The 23,664-nt window shown below is 55.0% G+C and overlaps 3 protein-coding genes across 4 annotated transcripts; 1 reads left to right on the top strand and 2 right to left on the bottom strand.

Moving 5' to 3' along the window:
* Positions 1 to 276: 276 nt before the first annotated feature.
* Positions 277 to 12,945, top strand: pkma (pyruvate kinase M1/2a). 2 transcript variants are annotated; one of them, XM_070836486.1, is made up of 11 exons: positions 277 to 543; positions 4,334 to 4,518; positions 5,061 to 5,152; positions 6,347 to 6,478; positions 6,603 to 6,789; positions 6,885 to 7,155; positions 7,256 to 7,406; positions 7,533 to 7,685; positions 11,643 to 11,809; positions 12,416 to 12,597; positions 12,679 to 12,945. In XM_070836486.1, exons 2-11 carry the CDS (start codon positions 4,362 to 4,364, stop codon positions 12,783 to 12,785), a joined length of 1,599 nt encoding a protein of 532 aa, XP_070692587.1. In that variant the 5' UTR covers positions 277 to 543; positions 4,334 to 4,361; the 3' UTR covers positions 12,786 to 12,945. The 2 variants fall into 2 exon arrangements, with proteins under 2 accessions (XP_070692587.1, XP_070692520.1); XM_070836419.1 differs by lacking the exon at positions 11,643 to 11,809 and adding an exon at positions 11,213 to 11,379 and having other exon boundaries at positions 279 to 543.
* A 771-nt stretch (positions 12,946 to 13,716) lies between these two features.
* Positions 13,717 to 17,319, bottom strand: dhdh.2 (dihydrodiol dehydrogenase, tandem duplicate 2). The gene is made up of 7 exons (XM_070836889.1): positions 17,223 to 17,319; positions 15,774 to 15,885; positions 15,495 to 15,658; positions 15,068 to 15,320; positions 14,692 to 14,816; positions 14,449 to 14,599; positions 13,717 to 13,967 (listed from the first exon to the last, which is right to left on the bottom strand). The coding sequence occupies exons 1-7, from the start codon at positions 17,310 to 17,312 to the stop codon at positions 13,858 to 13,860; spliced, it is 1,005 nt and encodes a 334-aa protein (XP_070692990.1). The 5' UTR covers positions 17,313 to 17,319; the 3' UTR covers positions 13,717 to 13,857.
* Positions 17,320 to 18,495: 1,176 nt separating this feature from the next.
* LOC139207108 (trans-1,2-dihydrobenzene-1,2-diol dehydrogenase-like) lies at positions 18,496 to 22,343 on the bottom strand. The gene is made up of 7 exons (XM_070836778.1): positions 22,131 to 22,343; positions 21,910 to 22,021; positions 21,648 to 21,811; positions 20,576 to 20,828; positions 20,034 to 20,158; positions 19,782 to 19,932; positions 18,496 to 18,728 (listed from the first exon to the last, which is right to left on the bottom strand). Exons 1-7 carry the CDS (start codon positions 22,218 to 22,220, stop codon positions 18,619 to 18,621), a joined length of 1,005 nt encoding a protein of 334 aa, XP_070692879.1. The 5' UTR covers positions 22,221 to 22,343; the 3' UTR covers positions 18,496 to 18,618.
* Positions 22,344 to 23,664: the final 1,321 nt, after the last annotated feature.

Below are 23,664 nucleotides of genomic sequence, written 5' to 3' on the forward strand. Positions count from 1 at the left end.
CCTGCACCGTCATGATGTCAGGCTCCTGATCTGACGGTGGCGTAGAGACACTAACCGGGCACTACTTTAACCGAACCACCGCCTCTCTGGGAGCTACACGCGTTTCTTCCGCACAGCACGCGCACGCCATCAACAGTCACATGTCAGACTCCTCGCGCTGCTGATGCCTTTCCGCGCTATGATTGGCTGCCGAACTTTACGAAGCACGTCCGCCGCCCATCCGCGTATCCTTCCGCGGTGTTAGAGTTTTAACTGTTTTGTGTCTTTGTGGCGGAACGGGGCTGGACGGGGCGCGTGTATGTGTGATCAGCAACGGGTGCACGTGTCGTCAGGTGCTGGGGTCCAACTCGTTTGTCCGGACTCTGTCGGAGGGATACGTGTCGGTCAGCATCCCTATAAAGTAGTCCCTAGGAGTGAGGGGCCGGGATCACCTTGAGCTGGTCTCAGTGCAGCAGGCAGAGTGTCCTCAGCAGCAGCAGCAGCAGCACCACCACCACCACCACCACCACCACCACCAGCAGCAGCAGCAGCAGCAGCAGACAGGTGGGTGTCCCCGGCTGGACCGGGCTCATCTTCTCGGTGAGGTGAGCCGATCACCGGACCCAGCTCCGCTCTGAGCCGTGCTCATCTGTCTGTCGGCGGGTCTGGAGGTTAGCTAGCATCGGTTAGCGGCGGGTCCCGGTGTGAGAGGGCTGATTCTGGCTCTGGAGGCGGGTTTCCTCTCTGTGCTGTCGAGCTTTGATAATAAAATACATGTTTGAAAACGGCGGAACACCAGGCGGAGGGGATGGCTCTCTGTTAGAAAGCCTCCATTTTAATCGTGTTTAATGCGGGTGTTGGAGGATAAAGTGAGGCGGTTTGTCTGTGAGCTGAACATGTCTGTCTGTGACTGTCTGCCAACACGATGAATTCGTGTTTTATCGCAGTAAAAACCGTATAAAGGTTAAATTAAAATGATGAAGAGTCGCTTCCTGTTGCCTCCTGCGGTGGGTGTGGCCGCTCCGGTTCCTCCACCTCCCATTGGCCAGTCTCCCCGTGACGTCTCCCGACCAGGAAAATGTGACGCAGGATGAGAACGTGACCTTTAGCGCATCGCGCGCTCCGTGGTGACAGAGGTGTGGTTTTATAATCAGGTAACGTCACTGCTGGACCTCCATACGGCAGTGTGCTTCACCCGGGAACCTCTTTCACACGGCAGGTCACCTCCATCCTTTACCCACCCGTCTGCGCCGTCACCCCCACGAAAACACGCCAGTGTGAGGTGTAGTTAAAAACTGTCCTGGGATCAGTTCAGATGTGTTGCAGTGTAGCACTGTCCTGGGATCAGTTCAGATGTGTTGTAGTGTAGCACTGTCCTGGGATCAGTTCAGATGTGTTGCAGTGTAGCACTGTCCTGGGATCAGTTCAGATGTGTTGTAGTGTAGCACTGTCCTGGGATCAGTTCAGATGTGTTGTAGTGTAGCACTGTCCTGGGATCAGTTCAGATGTGTTGCAGTGTAGCACTGTCCTGGGATCAGTTCAGATGTGTTGCAGTGTAGCACTGTCCTGGGATCAGTTCAGATGTGTTGTAGTGTAGCACTGTCCTGGGATCAGTGTTTTTGTGTCACAGGTGATACTAAAGGCTGCGTTGACAGTAGACACATGGACAGACAGGTGTCACCTGGGCTGTGTTGTCCTTGGTTTGTAGTTCCTGCATCCTGTGTTTCAGGCTGTTCCTAGACCAGCAGCAGGAGGAGTGTGTGTGTGTGTGTGTGGGGGGGGGTGCACAGGACCTGCTCCTGTGTCAGATCCAGTGAATGAGGACGGTGCTGTGTTGGCAGGAGTCACTGTGATCTGTCAGTGAGTCCCTCTGCTCACAAAATGGAGTCTGTCCCAGTCAGACACCACATAAAGACACTGGTGAGTGCTGGAGTGATGATCCCAGCGGGGGGGCTATTATTTATTCGGCCTCAGTTGTCATTAATTCCCCCATGAGTCTGTAAAGTTTATGTGGAGCTGGTCCATCATCAGAAATAGCCCAAAGCACCTGTGACACCCCCCCACCACCCCAGGCGCTGCAGCTGGAGTTGACCCTCCTACCATGTTGCTGACTAATGCTACGCAGACAGAGCCTCGGCCTGCTGCACCACCAGTGGGGGGATGTCTCCCTCCATCTGAGGGGAGGGCAGTGGGACCTCACCCCCTGTCATTGTGGGGTTTAAGGGTCTAATTTAAGGCCTCCACGGTGGAAGTCCCTGCGTACATTCAGAGTGTCAGATTCCTCCAAACATGTAACTGTGGGTTATTATTAGCCAGGACTCTGTTTTCAGGCCTGGGGGCTGGTAAAGACGCGGCGTGGCGTGTTGTTGTGACTATCTCATGTACGTCCTCTGTATCAGGTCTGGGCACATCGCTTGGTCACAGCAGGCGCTCTGCGTGTCCTTCATCCTCATTGAAGGGATTTACTCTTGAGCTCCTGGAAGCGTGGCATGTGTGCTCGCACTCTGCAGCGGTCAGTTCAGCCCGGACTGCTGTGGTAGGGAGCAGCTCTCTCTTTGCCTGTGGACGCTGCAACACGCTGGGGCTGCTGTGGAGGTCACTGGCAGCACCGTGCCTGTTTGTCCCCAGGAGGATCTACTGGGGGTACGTAGCGCTCACTGAGTGTGACTGATAGGAAGCATCTCCGGTCTCCTGGAGCCAGCTGAGATTAGCCTGCTGGTACGTCACGTCCAGGCTAGATGAGGCTGAACGTCATGCCACCCTGACGGCCACATGGCGGCTGATGATTAGACGGGCACGTCTCACAGGTAGGGGGCCGACCGGTGGAGCGTCAGAGTTCCTTACAGAGGTAGAGGAGGAGTGGAGGGATTGGAGGGGATTATTAGCAGCCAGCGCTAAAGTTAGCCCTGCATCTGTGTCAGGCTTACTGCGGTTGCTGTTGGCCCGTGGCGGCAACTCGAGCCGCCAGCTCAGATACGCCATCGTGGCCTGAACGCTCAGTGATGGGATCCAGGAACTGGAGAGCTGCTGCAAACGGACCAAGACTTTAGTGGTCGTGGTGAAGGACAAATGAAGGGGACGTCAGTCTGTTGTCACATTCCCAGAAATAAGATCTTCCTCGAGGACACTGATGACACTCAGATCCCTTAATGAGGTCAGGAATTGTGTGGAGAGAAGCCAAGGTATTCTGGAGCCCTGCACAGTAACAGTAGAGAGCACCCCCCGGTCTGTCCCAGTGGTTCAGCCCACTGGGGGGTCTGCCTCCAGCCCCCGTCATGGCTCTGTGTGTTGCAGTAGTGGGATGTGACTGAGCTCACGTACGGCCCTGCTCTGGCCCAGTGACTCCAGTGTTATGTAATCAGTGTGCAGCTCATGTTGGCCCTTCCTGGGAACCCCTCTCTCCCCACCACGCTGGTCTGTCAGGATGTGATGAGTCAGAGGCCCCCATGTGAAGGACTGCAGAAATCATTGTGAGCCTGCTCTGTCACGGTGGGGGGGTGCTGATGTTTAGGCTCAGTGCTGCGGTGTGTCCAGGACTGTGTGGGGGTCTCGGTCAGGGACGAGGAGGCGCTGGTGTGTCGCCCAGTGAGAGTGTCCTCTGCACTTTATAATTCATACTGAGGGAACTGAGTCTGCCCTCTGGCAGACTCTGACTCATTATATTTTTAAGGTAACTGAGACGGCGTGCGTCCTCTCTGTGCTACATGCTGTGTTCCTGGAGCTGTCCAGGCTCCCCTCGTCATCATTACTCACTTTACATTATCTTTGTTCTCATTTAATTCCTGCTGCATACCGTGTCTCTGATTCACTGAGGTTATGTAACCATGGCAACCAGAGCCCCGTCCTGTCGAGCTGCAGTGCTGCGCCATGCCCCCCCCCCCCTGCTGGCACTGTTAAGAAAAGAGGAACGTGTGACAGCGCTGAGCCAATCAAACAGGATGTGATGTCATGTCCCCTCTGTGGTACCACGCTCCGTTTACACAACCTGTTCCCGTTTCTAGACAGGAAGCAGTGAAGAAATCCTGCAGCTCGTGCCCTGTGGAGGAGCGTCGTGATGGAGTGGTTGCCCTGTGCCCACTCAGAGAGGGAGGGGGATATAACGTAGCGCCTGTAGAGCTCCAGGCCTGAGCTCTATGGAGGCAGGGCCTCTGTCAGCAGCCCCCACACAGACTGTTTAATCAGCCTGAATCTGAAACAGGCAAACGGGAGCAGGAGAACAGACGTGTGCAAAGCCCGGGCATTTCACAAGGCCACTTTTTATCGTCCCCCCTCTGTGTACTCCCCCGTCACGGTGGACGTAGCCGTGCTGCAGGTGAATAGCTTGTATTAAATATTAACTTGGTGTTTTGTGCAGGACTTCTACAGGAGCACCAGTGGTCACCATGCCTCAGGTCAAGTCTCTAGACATGGGCTCTGCTTTCATCCAGACGCAGCAGCTCAACGCCGCCATGGCCGACACCTTCCTGGAGCACATGTGCCTGCTGGACATCGACTCGGAGCCCACCACGGCACGCAACACCGGCATCATCTGCACCATCGGTCGGTCACCACGGCCCTCACTGCATGGAGAGAGTAGCAGTTCTAGAATAAACGGTCACAGTTGTCCTGCTCACTTAAAAACTCCCTTTGTTACAGTTTTTATCACATCTTTGAGAACAGAGCAGATTTCTTCATAATCGGGTTTAGAGCCAAGGAAGGTTTCACATTACCTGGAATCTGCCTTAGTGCCAAATCAAGAAATGAAAAATATAGAATATAATTATTACAATACATAATATGAGGGAAAATATAATAAAACTGTTCAGTGTATCTGTTTTTAAGGAAGAGAAGAGCTAAAATAAGCAGTAGGAGGTGGCTGTTCATCAGAGTGATGTGACCAGATAACACCCAGATGAGTCAGATGCAGACGTTGTTATTATCATAATTATTATTACTGTTATTATGCTGTATTATATTTCTTTTAATATTTCACCTGCTAAAGCGAACAAGTCTGTCCTCACCCACACTGTGTGTCCTCTAACTGAATAAGGAGAGTGTGTTCACAGATCTGTACTGAATGTATTTCACCCCCCACCCTGCAGGGCCGGCCTCCCGCTCTGTGGAAATGCTGAAGGAGATGATCAAGTCTGGGATGAACATCGCTCGCCTGAACTTCTCCCACGGCTCCCACGAGGTGGGTCTGTCCACACTCTGCTGTGTACCTGAGGGGAGGGGAGGGGAGGGGTGGGGTTCATTGTCAGAAGTCACGTCCACACTGATAATCCTGATCAGTCGTCAAACACAGAGCTGTGCTCTATCACACGGCTGCTGTGCGGGTCTTTGTTCAGCTCCGTATGAACACCTGTGGTGACAGCAGACGGCCAACAAACCTCACAGCGACCGAGCACGTAGCTCACTATGAACTACAGTCGGCCTGCCACTGTAAACAGGATGAGGATGAATGGACCCCTCAGATCAGAGGAGGGTTAACTCTGCTGAGGGGGGGTGAGTGTGAGTGTCACACATGGTTCAGCCTCTGTCGAGCAGCTTCAGCTTCTCCAGGAGGTGAAGAGTTAATGCAGATCTCAGCTCCCATCACCTCCTGTGACACAGTTATTCGGCTCAGTCCATCAGGCCTCCCAGGTAAACCCTCCTCCTCAGCACACTGGTTCTGCTCTTAAAGTCCGATCAGGTAGAACAGCACCTGTGTCTCTCTCTCTCACACACACACACACAGAAGTTCACTAACAAGCAAACACTAACCACCAAATAAAAGCAAACCAGCCCAGGAGGCGGCAGCCAGCCAGCAGCAGCTTATAATCAGCGAGCTGCCGGTGTGATTACCTGCCACTGAAAGCAGGTGGGGCAGCAGAGTGCACGTGCAGCCAGTGCCTTAGAGCCAGCCAAGATGGCCGCCTCAGTGCTGACTGGTTCAGTTCCTCCTGGCCGTCCTCGGTCACACTGGAGGAAGGAAGGACACACTGCAGCTGCCGCTCGAGGTTTCACCATGAGGACGCTCGGTGTGATCCTGGATGGTATTTAGTCTCATTAGTCTGACTGGCAGGTGTTTAAGGGGTGGGGGGGTGTTACCTGAAAGGCCCTACACTGTCCTGCTCTGACTCCTCAGAGACTCTGCGGCAGTTGGCTGGTGGAGGAAGTGTGTGACGCTGTGGTGATGCTGACAGTCGGACTCATGTCTGTGTGACATGTCAGAGCCACGTCCTCCTGTGATTGGCCCGGCCTGAGATCCCCCATCGTACAGTAACTCCTGATAGCAGACGGTCTCCTCCCTTCATGTCATTGTTTTAACAACAGGCTGCTCAGGAATCAGCCGCTCTGATGTTCAGTTTGTTGCCCGGTGAGATCTTAGCGTGTCTTCTTTCTGCAGTACCATTCAGAGACCATCGGGAACATCCGTGAGGCGTGTGAGAGCTTCGAGCCCGGCAGCATCCAGTACAGGCCCATCGGCATCGCCCTGGACACCAAGGGCCCGGAGATCAGGACCGGCCTCATCCATGGAGTGAGTATAGCACCACCTGATCTCAGAATGTTTTATCAGCTGTTTAATCATCCCACAGTCAGAACATTTAGCGTGAAAGCGGCCCAGACAGACGGTAAAAGGATGTGTGTGAACGGTCTGACAGAGCGGCACAGCCGAGGTGGAGCTGAAGAAGGGCAACATGATCAAGATCACCGTGGACGACGCTCACCAGGAGAACTGCAGTGACGAACTCCTCTGGCTCGACTACAAGAACATCAACCAGGTGGTGGAGCTCGGCAGCAAGATCTACATCGACGACGGCCTGATATCTCTGCAGGTGAAGGAGATCGGTGAGTGGACCAGCGGGTAATAAAGCTCTGACCTGTCAGAAAAGTGCTGTGTGTTTGAGCCCCCTGAAAGGCCTCAGCCTGTCGCTTCTCTCCAGGTTCTGACTTCCTCATGTGTGAGATTGAGAACGGCGGCACACTGGGCAGCAAGAAGGGCGTGAACCTGCCCGGCGCTGCTGTCGACCTGCCGGCCGTCTCGGACAAGGACATCAAAGACCTGCAGTTTGGCGTGGAGCACGGCGTCGACATGGTCTTCGCTTCCTTCATCCGCAAAGCCGCAGACGTGCACGCCGTCAGAGCAGTGCTGGGAGAGAAGGGCAAAAACATCAAGATCATCAGCAAGCTGGAGAACCACGAGGGCGTACGCAGGTGCGTGAGTGCGTTCGTTCGTTCCCTGGATGGCCGAGAAGGTCAAATCTGTCCGCACGCTGTGACCATGTCCAGTCTGACCAAGCTGTGCTCCGTGCAGGTTTGATGAGATCATGGAGGCCAGCGACGGCATCATGGTTGCCCGTGGCGACCTGGGAATCGAGATCCCCACAGAGAAGGTCTTCCTGGCCCAGAAGATGATGATCGGCCGCTGCAACAGAGCCGGAAAGCCGATCACGTGTGCCACCCAGGTCAGATAAGAACAGAGGACGCGCTGTGTTTTATCAGTGGGGGGAGCGTAATGGGGACGTACTCGGAGAACGTCTGTGTTGTGTTTGTGGGTCTGAGACTATGTCTGTCACCTGAACGCCTCTCAGATGTTGGAGAGCATGATCAAGAAGCCCCGGCCCACCCGCGCTGAGGGCAGTGACGTGGCCAACGCCGTGCTGGACGGAGCCGACTGCATCATGCTGAGCGGAGAGACCGCCAAGGGAGATTACCCTCTGGAGGCTGTACGCACACAGCACATGGTGAGTTCAGGTACCACACACACACAGCACACGGTGAGTTCAGGTACCACACACACACAGACAGCACATGGTGAGTTCAGGTACCACACACAGAGAGCACACGGTGAGTTCAGGTACCACACACACAGAGAGCACACGGTGAGTTCAGGTACCACACACAGAGAGCACACGGTGAGTTCAGGTACCACACACAGACAGCACACGGTGAGTTCAGGTACCACACACAGAGAGCACACGGTGAGTTCAGGTACCACACACAGACAGCACACGGTGAGTTCAGGTACCACACACAGACAGCACACGGTGAGTTCAGGTACCACACACAGAGAACACACGGTGAGTTCAGGTACCACACACAGAGAGCACACGGTGAGTTCAGGTACCACACACAGAGAGCACACGGTGAGTTCAGGTACCACACACAGAGAGCACACGGTGAGTTCAGGTACCACACACAGAGAGCACACGGTGAGTTCAGGTACCACACACACAGAGAGCACACGGTGAGTTCAGGTACCACACACAGAGAGCACACGGTGAGTTCAGGTACCACACACAGACAGCACACGGTGAGTTCAGGTACCACACACAGACAGCACACGGTGAGTTCAGGTACCACACACAGACAGCACACGGTGAGTTCAGGTACCACACACAGAGAACACACGGTGAGTTCAGGTACCACACACAGAGAGCACACGGTGAGTTCAGGTACCACACACAGAGAGCACACGGTGAGTTCAGGTACCACACACAGAGAGCACACGGTGAGTTCAGGTACCACACACAGAGAGCACACGGTGAGTTCAGGTACCACACACAGAGAGCACACGGTGAGTTCAGGTACCACACACAGACAGCACACGGTGAGTTCAGGTACCACACACAGACAGCACACGGTGAGTTCAGGTACCACACACAGAGAACACACGGTGAGTTCAGGTACCACACACAGAGAGCACACGGTGAGTTCAGGTACCACACACAGACAGCACACGGTGAGTTCAGGTACCACACACAGACAGCACACGGTGAGTTCAGGTAACACACACAGACAGCACACGGTGAGTTCAGGTAACACACGCACACAGCACACGGTGAGTTCAGGTACCACACGCACACCACACAGAGAGCACATGGTGAGTTCAGGTACCACACACAGAGAGCACACGGTGAGTTCAGGTACCACACACACACAGAGAGCACACGGTGAGTTCAGGTGCCACACACACACAGACAGCACACGGTGAGTTCAGGTACCACACACACACAGACAGCACACGGTGAGTTCAGGTACCACACACAGAGAGCACACGGTGAGTTCAGGTACCACACACACAGAGAGCACACGGTGAGTTCAGGTACCACACACAGACAGCACACGGTGAGTTCAGGTACCACACACAGACAGCACACGGTGAGTTCAGGTACCACACACAGAGAACACACGGTGAGTTCAGGTACCACACACAGAGAGCACACGGTGAGTTCAGGTACCACACACAGAGAGCACACGGTGAGTTCAGGTACCACACACAGAGAGCACACGGTGAGTTCAGGTACCACACACAGACAGCACACGGTGAGTTCAGGTACCACACACAGAGAGCACACGGTGAGTTCAGGTACCACACACAGACAGCACACGGTGAGTTCAGGTACCACACACAGACAGCACACGGTGAGTTCAGGTACCACACGCACACAGCACACGGTGAGTTCAGGTACCACACGCACACAGCACACGGTGAGTTCAGGTACCACACGCACACAGCACACGGTGAGTTCAGGTACCCCACATACACAGACCACACACGGTGAGTTAAGGTACCACACGCACACAGAGCACACAGACAGCACACAGTGAGTTCAGGTACCACACAGCACACGCACACACAGACAGCACACGGTGAGTTCAGGTACCACACACACACACAGAGCACACAGACAGCACACGGTGAGTTCAGGTACCACACACATAAACAGCACACGGTGAGTTGAGGTACTTTACATCTAACAGTGGAGGGCATGCACACAGCCCGTGGTGAGTTCAGGGACAGTACATGTGACAGTAAACCTCAGAATGTGTTTAGGATCCTCTGTTAGAGAAATGAAGCGAGTTGATGTGATCTTGCATGATTTGTAATTTCTAACTTTGAGCATGTTTTTGCCACAGAATGGGAGATAACTCTCATTTCCTAACATTTGTGTTCCCCTGAACACATCTTGGCTTCTCAGTCAGTCACCCATTGACGCAGCGTCTTCTTTTCCACTTGGCCAATCAGCTGCTGTGGCGGTGTCAACAGGGCTGTTTGGCCAACTGAGTGCTTTACCTGCTTCACCTCAGATGTTCTGTGCCACGTAGGGATGCTAGTGAGTGATCAGTGAGTGATTGATCACCGTTTAACACCCCATCAGTTAGAGGTAACGCTGCTGACGGAGTGTCGAGGTGGCTCCGCCCTCGGTGAGCCTCCCTGGGACGTTGCTCCCAGCTGAACGGCTCCTCTGCACCACGGTTTCCCACTCTGATCCACCAGCAGGGTGTACAGTGTAATGACCCCCCTGTCCACACAGATACTGTATACTGGTTCTGTGAAATAACGGTAAAGCTGCTGAGGAGCAGGAGCACACAGGGGTGAGATAAGTTGGCTTTGTGTGTTTTCTAAGCCTTTAGTGATTGTGAGGACTATGAAACTGCCCCCATTTTTATCTGTAAACATACAGCTGTGTGTTAGCTGTGTCGGTCAGGGACAGACCGGGAGGACCAGGTCCCAGTGAGATCCTGATGGTGCAGTGCCCGTCTGTCTGCCTGCCTGTCTCTCTGCGGTGGCTGGGCCCTCTGTGTCTCACCCCCACCGTCTCTGTGCTGCTGTGCAGATGCATCAGTGACTCAGCAGCTCCTCGGTGCAGACGAACGCGTCACTGACCTGAACCGGACTGAGGAGACGCAGCGTCCCTCTGCTCCGTCTTCTCCCTCTGCTCCGTCTTCTCCCTCTGCTCCGTCGCCTCCCTCTGCTCCGTCTTTTCCCTCTGCTCCGTCTTCTCCCTCTGCTCCGTCGCCTCCCTCTGCTCCGTCGTCTCCCTCTGCTCCATCGCCTCCTCCTGCTCTGCCTCGCTCTTTAATACTAACACCCGTTCATCCCTCCTGTCTGTCTGTGAGCCTGTCTGTGCTGTGCGGGTCCCTCCTCAGCGTCGCCCTGGTTTTACCTCATGGAGCTCAGCCCTGTCATGTGACTGCTCAGGTTAGATGGTCGTCCCTCAGCAGTGCAGCGGCGTCCTGTTTTAGCTCACGTCAGTGCTGATGGTCACTCTGACACTGATGTGTTCAAATGCTCATGTTCCACTGTTTGCTCCCACTAACTCGACCCCTCTGTCCTCCCCACCCCCCCGTCTTTATTCTAACTGTCTGTGTCTCTCTAACGTTGTCCCTCTCTGTGTCCTCTGTCCACCCATCTCTTTCATGTTACACGGGTCTTCTTGGTGTGGGAATGTCTTGGCGTGATGCATCTCGCCCTCGCTTGTGCCAGATTGCTCGTGAAGCCGAGGCCGCCATGTTCCACCGGCAGGTGTTTGAGGACCTGCGTCGCTCCACGCCGCACTGCAAAGACCCCGCTGAGGCGATTGCAATCGGCGCTGTGGAGGCGTCCATTAAGAGCTTAGCCTCTGGGATCATTGTGCTCACTGGCTCTGGAAGGTAGGCAGGTGATGTGGTCCCGGGGGGGTCGAGGAGGACGGTCAGAGGAGAGGGAGAGTAGGGCCAGACAGGGACTGACTGAGGAAGAGGCTGGGGGGGGGGCTGTCACTCACCTGACCCAGATGGGTCTCTGGGCTTAAAAAGCAGCTGGCCAATCACGGCCCCAGCAGCAGTCTGGCGAGGTGTTTGGCAGCCCCTCCCCGTGGTGTGCGTGTGTGTGACTGAGAGTAACCCCCCCTCCCCCGTGGTCCCTCTGGGCTCAGATAGCACGAGAGGCCGAGGCGGCCACCTTCCACAGGCAGCTGTTTGAGGAGCTGAGGAGACACTCCCACCTGACCAGAGACCCGTCGGAGGCCGTGGCCGTCGGCGCCGTGGAGGCGTCCTTCAAATGCTGCGCCAGTGCGATGATTGTCCTCACCAAGACCGGGAGGTAAGACGGGGGGGCAGAGGGGGTCCTGGTCCTGAAGGTAAGCTGAGACTGGACCGTGTGTGTGTGTGTGTGTGTGAGATGTGTCCTGTTATGGATGCTGGGGGGTGCAGATAGAATCAGACTAGGGGGGGGTCCTGTGTCCATCCTTCAGACTCCACAGGGAACTGAGAGTGGACGTCAGGACTGGGCCACTAATTGGGGGGGGCGCACTATGGACACACATCACAATTAGCCTACTGGGTCGCCATGATAACCTGGTTACGCCTATTCTCCAGCACCTGTTCAGGGTGGACATGTTGAAGTGTGTTCGTAGTCCAGCCCTCTGGACACACACACACACACACCCCTCTCAGGCGTGGTCTCTTATTGTGGCGGGGGGGTGAGGGCGTGGACACGCTGCGGAGCTCTGCAGGACAGCCACAATAACTGAAACGCTCTGTGTGTGTGTGTGTGTGTGTGTGTGTGTGTGTGTGTGTTAACAGTCCAGTCTGTTGCCGCAGTAACTAAGTGTCCTGCTAACATGACTGACCATCGTACTGACCTGCAGTGATGTTGAGCTGAGTGGAGTGGGGGGGGTCTCTAACAGCTGCCCGTGTGTTCGTGCAGGTCTGCCCACCTGATATCCAGGTACAGGCCCCGCGCCCCCATCCTCGCCGTCACCCGTAACGCCCAGACGGCTCGCCAGGCCCACTTGTACCGCGGCATCTTCCCCGTCCTCTACACCAAGCCCTCCCACGACGTGTGGGCGGAGGACGTTGACATGCGTGTCAACTTTGCCATGGAGATGGGTAAGTGTGTGTGTGCGCCTCCACCTGTCGGCGCCGCGTCCATGTGAGCCCCCTGCTAACCGCTTCCTATCTGCTTTGCAGGGAAGGTGCGCGGCTTCTTTAAGGAGGGCGACGTGGTCATCGTGCTGACCGGCTGGCGCCCAGGCTCCGGCTACACCAACACCATGCGTGTGGTTCTGGTGGCCTGAAGGCTGACCGGGCCGCCACCCCCCCCCCCCTTCCTCTAGCTCTCCACGCCACACTCCACTGCAGCAGCAGGCTCAGACTCCCCCTCCCCCTCTTCAGCGCAGACGCTGATAGTTCAGCTGTCAAATCTGTTGTGGGTGGGGCGGGGGTCTGATCCGACATGTCTCCACTCCTTCACAGCAAACCCCCCCCCCCCCCCCCCCCCATGTTATTGCAGTGCCCCCAGTCTGAGTCCTGCTCTGGTTCAGGTGGAGGTGGTGCCTGGTGGGTGGAGGGGCCGGCTGGTCCTGACAGAACCCACGAGTCGCCCCCCCGCTGCCGATACGACGAACAAACAGACAGGAGAGCCCCCCCCCCAACAGACCCGTGTCCTGCTGCCTGAGTATCTACGCCGCTGTTACATTCGATGTTAAACTTCGCTGTTAGAGCTAAAGCTTTGTGTTGGACGTCCGGCGCTGCGTCTATTTTGTCTGTAGAGAATCGCTGGCGCTGGACGTCCCGTCTGGTCTAGTTACTGAATCTGTGTCATAGACGCCATAACGCCTGGACTTTTACTGGTGGTGGGATCACGTCTCTGTGGGCCGTGCGGATCCACTGCGGATCCGCTGAGGCCGACGGGGACGAATGAGCACTTTGAGGGTTTTTCACAGGGGACCTGATGGAGGGACGCAGCCCCAGTGGCTGATGGGTAGGAGCCCTCTGCTTGTCTTTGTCCTGCTGTAACGTCTTTGTGTGTCTAACATGCCTCTGATTGTACGCTAGCGTGTCAGCTGACTCCATGTACAGCGTGTTTGTGATGTGTAGCTGGTGTCCTGAGCTGTCCTCAGACTGGATCTGCACCAATAAAAGAGAAGATGTGTCTGAAGTCGCTGCCTGCTCCTCTTTTCTGTCTGAAACTGAATAATTAAAACATCACTCAGACACTGGGTGACAGGTTTTATTTATAGATTTTAGAAACTGTCCAGTGAGGATGTGATGACTCTTCATCAGAGCACGTTAACCACAGTAGTCATCCTCACTCAGATCAACACATTTCCCAGGTGTCTTCTCCATGATGGCGGGGGGGGCGGGGGTTTACTGGCTGTCCTGGCTGTACACCACCCCCACCTGCCTGCGGACCTCGTCCTCCACCTCAGCCAGCAGAGCAGAGTGTGCGTGGGACATGACTGCACTCTGCTTCAGCCCTGCAGAGACAAGGAGCCCGTCAGAGGGTCACACACACACACACACACACACACGCACACACACACACACGCTCACTCACACTCGCTCACACTCACTCACACACGCTCACGCTCACACACAAACATACATCCTTGCTGACAATCAAACAGGACTTGCACCAAGTTGCACTTTACTATCATCACCCATCACGTTTTTACCCCTGTACATATATTCCTCTGTACATACATTTTGTTTGTCTGTAAATATATATTTTTTTATTTATTCTGCCTTATTTATGTACGTGCCTTGCCGGGAGCCTGCAAAATTTCGTTATGCATAATGACAATAAAGAAACTTGACTTGACAGAGCCGGTCTGACGCCACCTGGTGGAGGCAGCCTGAACAGCAGCACAGTCACAGTCCAGGTGACACAGACCACCTGCTGGTTAACACTCAGTCACAGTCCAGGTGACACAGACCACCTGCCGAATGTCTCGGTACCTTTGAGCAAACACTGTCGCACCTCCTCCGCTTCGTAACGCATCCCCGTGCTGAGGAGGAAGTTGAGAGGCAGACAGGGCTCCGGCACCGGGTACCGGGTCTCCTTCCCGTTCACCACCAGTGATGTGGGACACCACATGTGCTCCGGGACCTGCAACATGTGCAGCAGGACTTGTCAAAGGGGGGGGGGGTTAGCCTGTGTGTGTGTGTGTGTGTGTGTGTGTGTTGTGTTTGAGGACCGACCCTGATGGTTCCCTTGGTGCCCACGATAACGGCCTCATTGGACAGCTGCACCCTCATGGAGCAGGTGAAGGTGGCCAACCTGTTCCTGGAGAACCTCAGAGAGACGACGACGGTCTCATCCACCCCTACACACACACACACACACACACACACACACACACACACACACACACACACACACACACACACACACACACACACACACACACACACACACACACACACACACACACACACACACACACACACACACACACAGGGGTAATAGGACGAGGTGTGTGGGTTAAGAGACGTGGTTTCAGTGCTGTGTGTTGGTGAACTCCGTCCTGTGTGTAGGACTGTAGAGGATAATGTGTTGTGCCCCCCCCCCCCTCACCCGTGTCCAGGCAGACCCCGGTGGCCTGGACGCTCTCGGGCCTCTCTCCGTCGTACACCATACATATGAACTGCAGGCAGTAGATGCCGAGGTCGAGCACGGCTCCCCCGCCCAGCTCCTTCTGCACCGACCGCGGCACGTCCATCAGCGGCACGCCAAACTCCGCCCTCACCATCTTCACCTCGCCCACCTCCGCCTGGGCCAGCAGCCGTCTGATCTCCACAGAGGCCGGGAAGAAGCGGGTCCACACGGCCTGGATGGAAAGACGGGGGGGTGTCATTAGTTATTGCATCTCCAAACTTTCAAGGCCCCGTCACTGTGTCTCATTTGTGATCACGATGACGCCGCCTGACCGCTGAGTGAATCCTCACTGTGACTATTACAGAGGTGTCGTGTGACAGCGCCGCAGACGTCTCGGCTCCGTTACCTCCATGAGGAAGACGTCGTTGGCTGTGGCGGCGGCCAGGATCTCCTCCACCTCCCTGGAGTTCATGGCCAGCGGCTTCTCACACAGAACGCTCTTGTGGGCGCTCGTAAAGAGCAGACAGGCCCTCAGGTGGTGGGGGTGGATGACTCCGACATACACCACATCTGCACACGGGGGGGAGGGGGGGTGTTAGGGCTAACCGGCCCCTCATCTCTTGGCCCAAAGAGCCTCGGGTAACAGACACACAGGTGTGACAGACAGACAGGTGTGAGGGCTCACCTACGTCCGGGTCTCTGGACAGCTCCTCGTAGCTGCCGTACGCTCGGGGGATGTTGTGCTTCCTGGCAAACTCCTGAGCGTCCTCCAGCCGGCGAGCTGCCACGGCCACGACCTGAGGAGAGCAGCTGTTACCAACTAGTCCAGACCGTAGTGGACTAACCCTATGAACCTGCAGGTTGTAGTCCAGACCGTAGTGGACTAACCCTATGAACCTGTAGGTTGTAGTCCAGACCGTAGTGGACTAACCCTATGAACCTGCAGGTTGTAGTCCAGACCGTAGTGGACTAACCCTATGAACCTGCAGGTTGTAGTCCAGACCGTAGTGGACTAACCCTATGAACCTGTAGGTTGTAGTCCAGACCGTAGTGGACTAACCCTATGAACCTGCAGGTTGTAGTCCAGACCGTAGTGGACTAACCCTATGAACCTGCAGGTTGTAGTCCAGTGCTGTATATAATGAGGTGATGAAAGAGTCTGTAGCTCATTGATTTAGTTCTAATCAATTATCAGAAGTTGATCAGCGATCACTGGATCCTGTACACCAAGGGTGCCCAATACGTCGATCGCGACGGTAGTGTGGGTAGATCGCGTGACTTTAAAAAAAAAAGATTTTAGTCCATCATCTACCCTAATTAGGACTAAGGGGTCAGTGAATGAATTAATGTAATGAATGAATAAATGAATGGTGTTTGCGACGTGCAGGGCGGCCAGTCTGAGAGCTCTTCTCTGCTACGGGTGCTGGGCAGGGACATGTGGTCAGGGACATGTGGTCAGGGACATGTGGGCAGGGACATGTGGTCAGGGACATGTGGGCAGACACACTACTGCAAACCTCCAGTGAACTCTCCAAGTGACCTGGTTAGCCTTCCAATCTATAACTACTAAAGAAGGGATATTGTGGGATGGGGAACAGGACGGGGGGGTGAGGTAGTGACGGTGTAACCAGGGGCTACATCAGTGCACTCCAACATGTATGGATATATAAAGTAAACTCAGCATATAGAAGTAAACACCTTCAGCACTTCTAATGGAGGCAGATCATTTTCACCTGTGTGTGTGTGTGTGTGTGTGTGTGTGTGTGTGTGTGTGTGTGTGTGTGTGTGTGTGTGTGTGTGTGTGTGTGTGTGTGGGAGGGGGGGCAGGGGGCACCCCTGATCATCACTGGCTTCACCTGCTGCTGTCTCCAGGACCAGGACCAGGACCAGGACCACCACAGCCCAGCCCACTGCTCAGGTGGGTCTAGGGGGGCTCAGGTGTACGCGGAGGTGCTGGTGGTTTTAATGGCCCCCCTGTGAGCAGACCAGCTGCTGAACCGTTCAAACCGTCTGTCCACGCGGTACCAACGTGGTTTAAGGTGTGTCCGGGACCGCAGGTCGGACTCCCGTCCCAGACCCCCCCACCCCCCAACAGGTGTCCGGGGGGTGGGGCGTGTGTGTGTGGAGCGGGTACCTGGTGCTCCTCCGGGGGGAGAGTCCTCAGGGCCACCGTGAAGTCGTTGCTGATCCTCCCCGCGCCGCAGATACCCCACCTGGTCGCCATGTTGGAGTCCGTGGAGAAACAGTGACGGAGGCCCTCCACCAGGGGGCGACACAGCTCCACCTTACTACTGAGGAGGAGGAGGAGACACAGCTCCACCTTACTACTGAGGAGGAGGAGGAGGAGACACAGCTCCACCTTACTACTGAGGAGGAGGAGGAGGAGGAGACACAGCTCCACCTTACTACTGAGGAGGAGGAGGAGGAGGAGGAGGAGGAGATACAGCTCCACCTTACTACTGAGGAGGAGGAGGAGGAGGAGGAGGAGGAGATACAGCTCCACCTTACTACTGAGGAGGAGGAGGAGGAGACACAGGTCCTGAGTGTACTTTGTTTGTACCTCCTCCCTCCCCCCTCCTCCTTCTCCCTCTCCTCCTCCTCCTCCCTCTCCTCCCCCTCCTCCCCAGACCATCAGTCCTGAGTGTACTTTGTTTGTACCTCCTCCCTCCCCCCTCCTCCTTCTCCCTCTCCTCCCCCTCCCTCTCCTCCCCTTCCTCCCCAGACCATCAGTCCTGCTGTGTACCTTGTTTGTACCTCCTCCCTCCCCCCTCCTCCTTCTCCCTCTCCTCCCCCCCCTTCTCCCTCTCCTCTCCTCCCCCTCCTCCCCAGACCATCAGTCCTGCTGTGTACCTTGTTTGTACCTCCTCCCTCCCCCCTCCTCCTTCTCCCTCTCCTCCCCCTCCCTCTCCTCCCCTTCCTCCCCAGACCATCAGTCCTGCTGTGTACCTTGTTTGTACCTCCTCCCTCCCCCCTCCTCCTTCTCCCTCTCCTCCCCCTCCCTCTCCTCCCCTCTCCTCCCCCTCCCTCTCCTCCCCCTCCTCCCCAGACCATCAGTCCTGCTGTGTACCTTGTTTGTACCTCCTCCCTCCCCTCCCCCTCCTTCTCCCTCTCCTCCCCCTCCCTCTCCTCCCCTCTCCTCCCCCTCCTCCCCAGACCATCAGTCCTGTTGTGTACCTTGTTTGTACCTCCTCCCTCCCCTCCCCCTCCTTCTCCCTCTCCTCCCCCTCCCTCTCCTCCCCCTCCTCCCCAGACCATCAGTCCTGTTGTGTACCTTGTTTGTACCCCCCCTCACCTCTCTCATTCCTCTGAAGCTGTCTGATCATGTGACCACAGTGTTTGTCATGTGACCCTCTCAGCGTTCCTATGGTGACCTGCTGCTCTGAAAGACGCTAAAAGGAACTCAGACAATCTGTTCAACATATCTTTAATTCACGGACCAACACTTCCTCCATCCCTCCTGGTCCTGGTCCTGGTCCCGGTCCCGGCCCCGGCCCCGGCCCCGGCCCCGGCCCCGGTCCTGGTCCAGGATGTCAGTGGTCGTCCTGGCTGAAGGAGACTCCCGTCTGTCTCCTGATCTCATCCATGATCTCAGTGAGGAGGACCGACTCTTCCAGAGGCATGTGGGGGCTCTCCTTCAGTCCTTCAGCAGGAGAAACACACAGCTCCACATTACTACTGAGGAGGAGGAGGAGGAGGAGGAGGAGACACAGCTCCACATTATTACTGAGGAGGAGGAGGAGGAGGAGGAGACACAGCTCCACATTATTACTGAGGAGGAGGAGGAGGAGGAGAAGGAGGAGATACAGCTCCACATTATTACTGAGGAGGAGGAGGAGGAGGAGGAGGAGACACAGCTCCACATTACTACTAAGGAGGAGGAGGAGGAGGAGGAGGAGACACAGCTCCACATTATTACTGAGGAGGAGGAGGAGGAGGAGGAGACACAGCTCCACATTATTACTGAGGAGGAGGAGGAGGAGGAGAAGGAGGAGATACAGCTCCACATTATTACTGAGGAGGAGGAGGAGGAGGAGGAGGAGGAGACAGCTCCACATTACTACTAAGGAGGAGGAGGAGGAGGAGACACAGCTCCACATTACTACTCAGGAGGAGGAGGAGGAGGAGACACAGCTCCACATTACTACTGAGGAGGAGGAGGAGGAGACACAGCTCCACCTTACTACTAAGGAGGAGGAGGAGGAGACACAGCTCCACATTACTACTAAGGAGGAGGAGGAGGAGGAGGAGGAGGAGGAGGAGGAGGAGACACAGCTCTACATTACTACTGAGGAGGAGGAGGAGGAGGAGGAGACACAGCTCCACATTACTACTAAGGAGGAGGAGGAGGAGGAGACACAGCTCCACATTACTACTAAGGAGGAGGAGGAAGAGGAGGAGACACAGCTCCACAATACTACTGAGGAGGAGGAGGAGGAGGAGGAGGGGCTCTCCTTCAGCAGGAGAAGCACACAGTCTGCAGCCACACACACACACTCACATGAGCAGTAAACCCTGTTATGTAAATGAGCACAGGCAGCGTAACACTGTGGAGGCCGGAGGACGTTTCAAGGACGGACGGCAGCTCCGACTCCGACTGCGTCCGTCTCGATCCTCCCGAGGAGCTCCGGGATGATTCGCTGAAACGGTTCCATCTCTCTCAAGACAAACGCGTCTTTCTTTCATGGTGACCTACCTTTAAGCAGGCACTGCCTCACTTCTTCCGCCTCGTAGCGAAGCCCGGTGCTGTTGGTGAAATTCAGGGGGAGGCCGGGTTCAGGCAGGGGGTGCTCCATCTGATGGTGGTTCACCACCAGGGTGGTGGGGCAGTGCATGGGCCCCAGGACCTGGACAGGAAACAGGAAGTGTTTTCCTCTGTGCTAATCCTGTAAAGCTCAGCGCTTCATGTCTCCACGAACTGTTCCTGTACAAGGTCGGCAGGGTGTACCTGAATGCGGCCCTTGGTGCCGCTGATGACGGCGTCGTTTGGAAGTCGGGCGGCGATGGAGAAGGCGCAGAAGGCCAACCTGTTCCTGGAGAACTTCATCACCACAACCACTGACTCATCCACCCCTGCAACCATAGAAACAGGCCAGGATGAAACGCTGAGAAAGCACTGCTGCTCTCCTCGCTCACGGTCTCACTTCACTTCACTTCTGCTGGGTCAAATCAGTTCAGTCCTGTTCAGCTTCAGCAGCAAAACGTTCTCATGGAAAGGTGACAGATAAGCAGGTGTATTCATGAAACCGTAGGTGGTTCGTAGGAAATGCCCGTTACTGTGACGTCTCCCTCTCGTGTTACTGTGCGGTGAGGATTTGGGTTACTGTGACATGTTAAAGTGTGGATGTGAATTCTTTCCTGGGGGGTTTACCTCATAAAAAGGTGATTCTCTTGTGTTTTGTTTCTGGTGAGGCCTCTCTGTGATCACCGATCTGTGCCGTGTGGTTAATGATACTGATCCACCCACCTGACCTGTGAGCTGAATCATACCTGAGTCGAGCAGCACCCCCGTGGCCTGGATGGACTCTGGCCTCTCTCCGTTGAACACCATCAGCACAAACTGCAGGCAGTACACTCCGATGTCCAGCAGGGCGCCGCCGCCCAGCTCCTTCTCCACCGAGCGGGGGATGTGGAGCTGAGGGGAGCCGAAGTAGGCCTTCACAAGCTTCACCTCCCCCACCGCCTCCTCGGCCAGCAGCCTGCGCACCTCAGCATACACGGGGAAGCAGCGGGACCAGATGGCCTGGGGAGGGGGACAGCGTCACCCCTCTGCAGCACCCAAAGGTTCAGAGTAGAGCTTCACCTGAGCAGCAGCTTGTTTCCACCTCCTCCGACCAGCACTGCTGAGCTCCTCCTGAGCCACACCATCACTCTGGGTTTGGGACCTCCTGCACTCTGGCTAAAGTACCACTGGATGTGAATCATAAACTTTCATGTCTAGTTTGTAGGTGAAAGCACCAGTCTGACACACACGGCTTCACTGGCTTGTGGAGAGTTCGATGAGAAGATGGATGGCTGTCTGTCTGCTAAACGTACATGCAGGATCAACTCCAACAAAACCCACCGACCAGCAGCTCTGATGCTACTCATTAACATGCTGAACGTTGTGTGTTTACTTCCAGATGAGGTAGTTTTCTGGGGCTGGACTCTGCAGCAGCAGTAAAGTTACTGCTTCCTGGGTTCAGTCATCACTGAGATGAATATTTGAGATGCAACACAGCAGATTGTGTTACCTTTGAACACAGCTTTGCTGTCTTTATGCTAAGCTAAGCTAAGGGGCTGCTGACTGTAGATTCATATTTACCAGACAGACATGATTGTTTATTCTCATTTATAAAGATAATGACGCTAAAGTGTTTCCCCAAATGAACAAAACTAAATATTTTTCTGTATTTGATGACATTTGATTGATTGACATTTTTCTAGACACTGCAAGGGGGACGATCATGTGTTCAGACTATAACCTTTCTTCTGTAAACACACCTTCATTTTGTGCACCTGGAGTGGCCCCCACAGCCAGCGAGTGGCCCCTGACCAAAGCTCTGAGTCCCTTCAGCCTCACCTCCATCAGGAACGTGTTGTTTTTCTTGGCTGCGGCGACGAGGTCTTTCACCTGTCTGGAGTTCATAGCGAAGGGTTTCTCACACAGCACATTCTTCCCGGCCTGGAGGAAGAGCAGACCGACCCTCCAGTGCTCTGTGTGCAACACTCCTAGGTACACAATGTCTGTGGGGGGGGACACAGTTTAACCAGGATCAAGCAGTAACGCCTACACACCATTACCTCTGCCTGTGGAGTCAGGCCGCCCCCAGCCTCTAACTCACCAATGTCTGGATCCTTGGCCAGCTCCTCGTAGCCGCCGTACGCCTTAGGAATTCCGTGCCTCTTGGCAAACTCCTTGGCTTGCTCCAGGCTCCTCGATGCGATGGCTGCTATCTGTACAAAAGAGGCAGAGACTCAGACATTCATCACAGAGCTGCTCTGCTCAGTGAGGGAGGCGGCCTGTGGACTGTGAGGACGTAGCGAGGCCGTCTGAATGAAGTACCTGGTGATCTCCTGGAGGCAGAGTCTTCATGGCCACGCTGAAGTCGTGGCTGATCTTCCCTGCACCGCACAGTCCCCATCGGGTAGCCATGTAGGATTGGATGCTAAGTGACAAATGAGCGGGTGCTGCTTTACTGAAGATCTGAGCTGCTGGCGAGCTGCGACCTTGGGAAAGGTTACACGTTCAGGGGAAGAAACACTAAAGTGCCATGCCTCAGAGCCTCGCAGCAGCACCTCAGTGAAAAGGCTCCTGCATTTATATGCTGGGGAGGCAGAATGTGTCACCTTCCTTCTGCTCCCACCCTGAGGCACATGGTGCAACACACACAAATAAACACACACACACACACACACACACACACCGCCGTGTTGTCGTGTCACTCCTGACACAGGCCTTCCAGTCCGGACTGAAGTGGTTTGTACCAGTTGTGTCTCTAACAATCTGTAACAGGACTAAATGGGGTCTCATCATTAACACGGGGGGGGGTCAGCACTCTTCCACAGTGGTGCAGGTCAGGTCCTGGATGCAGCAGCAGCTTAGTTTCCCCCTCTAAGAGCCACTGATTAGCCTGTGATGGTCCGACAGCCAATGATTAAACCAGTCCTGTGGGGGCTGCTGGGACAAACAGGGGATCACAGAGCCCACAGCAGGGCGACCCACCTGAGCAGCACGCTGAGCCAGGATGACTATGGAAAAGAGTCAGCTCAGGCGCCCTTCAGCTAAACATTATCTGACAGGCTGTTGTGTAAAGTTGCTGCCTGGTGCTGCCAGTAGAGGACACTGTGCTGTCAGCATAGTTTACTTTCTCTCTCAGGCTCTGAGGATTTGGCTCATTGTAAGGAATTAAATAAAGGTTTGCAAGTCAGGTGAACCAAGAAGACAGATGCACCCTGGGAAGTACTTGCCACAGGTTCATCGGGAACATGGGGACCAGTTTATGCAGACAAAACAAGGATTTTCATGTCCAGATAGTTTAATACTTTGACAATAATTCAGGTGTTTCAAATTGTCAGTGCACTGTGTTCACATGCATCATGTTTCATAGAAGATGATTCCTCCTCTTATTTCCCTCCTACATGGGAACGTTGTGTCAGTGTCAGCAACATCTTCAGTATAACAGACACAGAATTTCATCAATGACTCTCCTCGCTGGCTGCTTTCCTTTTGTATTTCACTTCCAAATGAATTCTGGGAGCTGTGTGCCGTTGCCATGACAACAAGGTGCCAGCTGGGCAATTTGTATGCAAATGGCATTGGGCTTGGCCCGATATCCCTGCCTGTACTACAGGACCAGGTTGCCATGGGAATGCCCAACTCCTCCTTGAGTAATTTTTACTTTTTTTGTCCTGTTTGGGGGGAAAGGACACGGCAGCATTTCTCTGGTGGGGCTGCACGTGACATCAGGTGTTAAGAAAAGAGGGAGATGTGTGAAAGAGGAGGTGTAACCTGACAGGCCACTGTAGCCACATTTGGAATTGGTGTGAAGCACTGAATTGGTTCAGTGCTGCCTGAGTGGCCTGCACACTGCGCAGAG

This window comes from Pempheris klunzingeri, chromosome 1, assembly GCF_042242105.1.
Source record: "Pempheris klunzingeri isolate RE-2024b chromosome 1, fPemKlu1.hap1, whole genome shotgun sequence".
NCBI classification, from domain to species: domain Eukaryota; kingdom Metazoa; phylum Chordata; class Actinopteri; order Acropomatiformes; family Pempheridae; genus Pempheris; species Pempheris klunzingeri.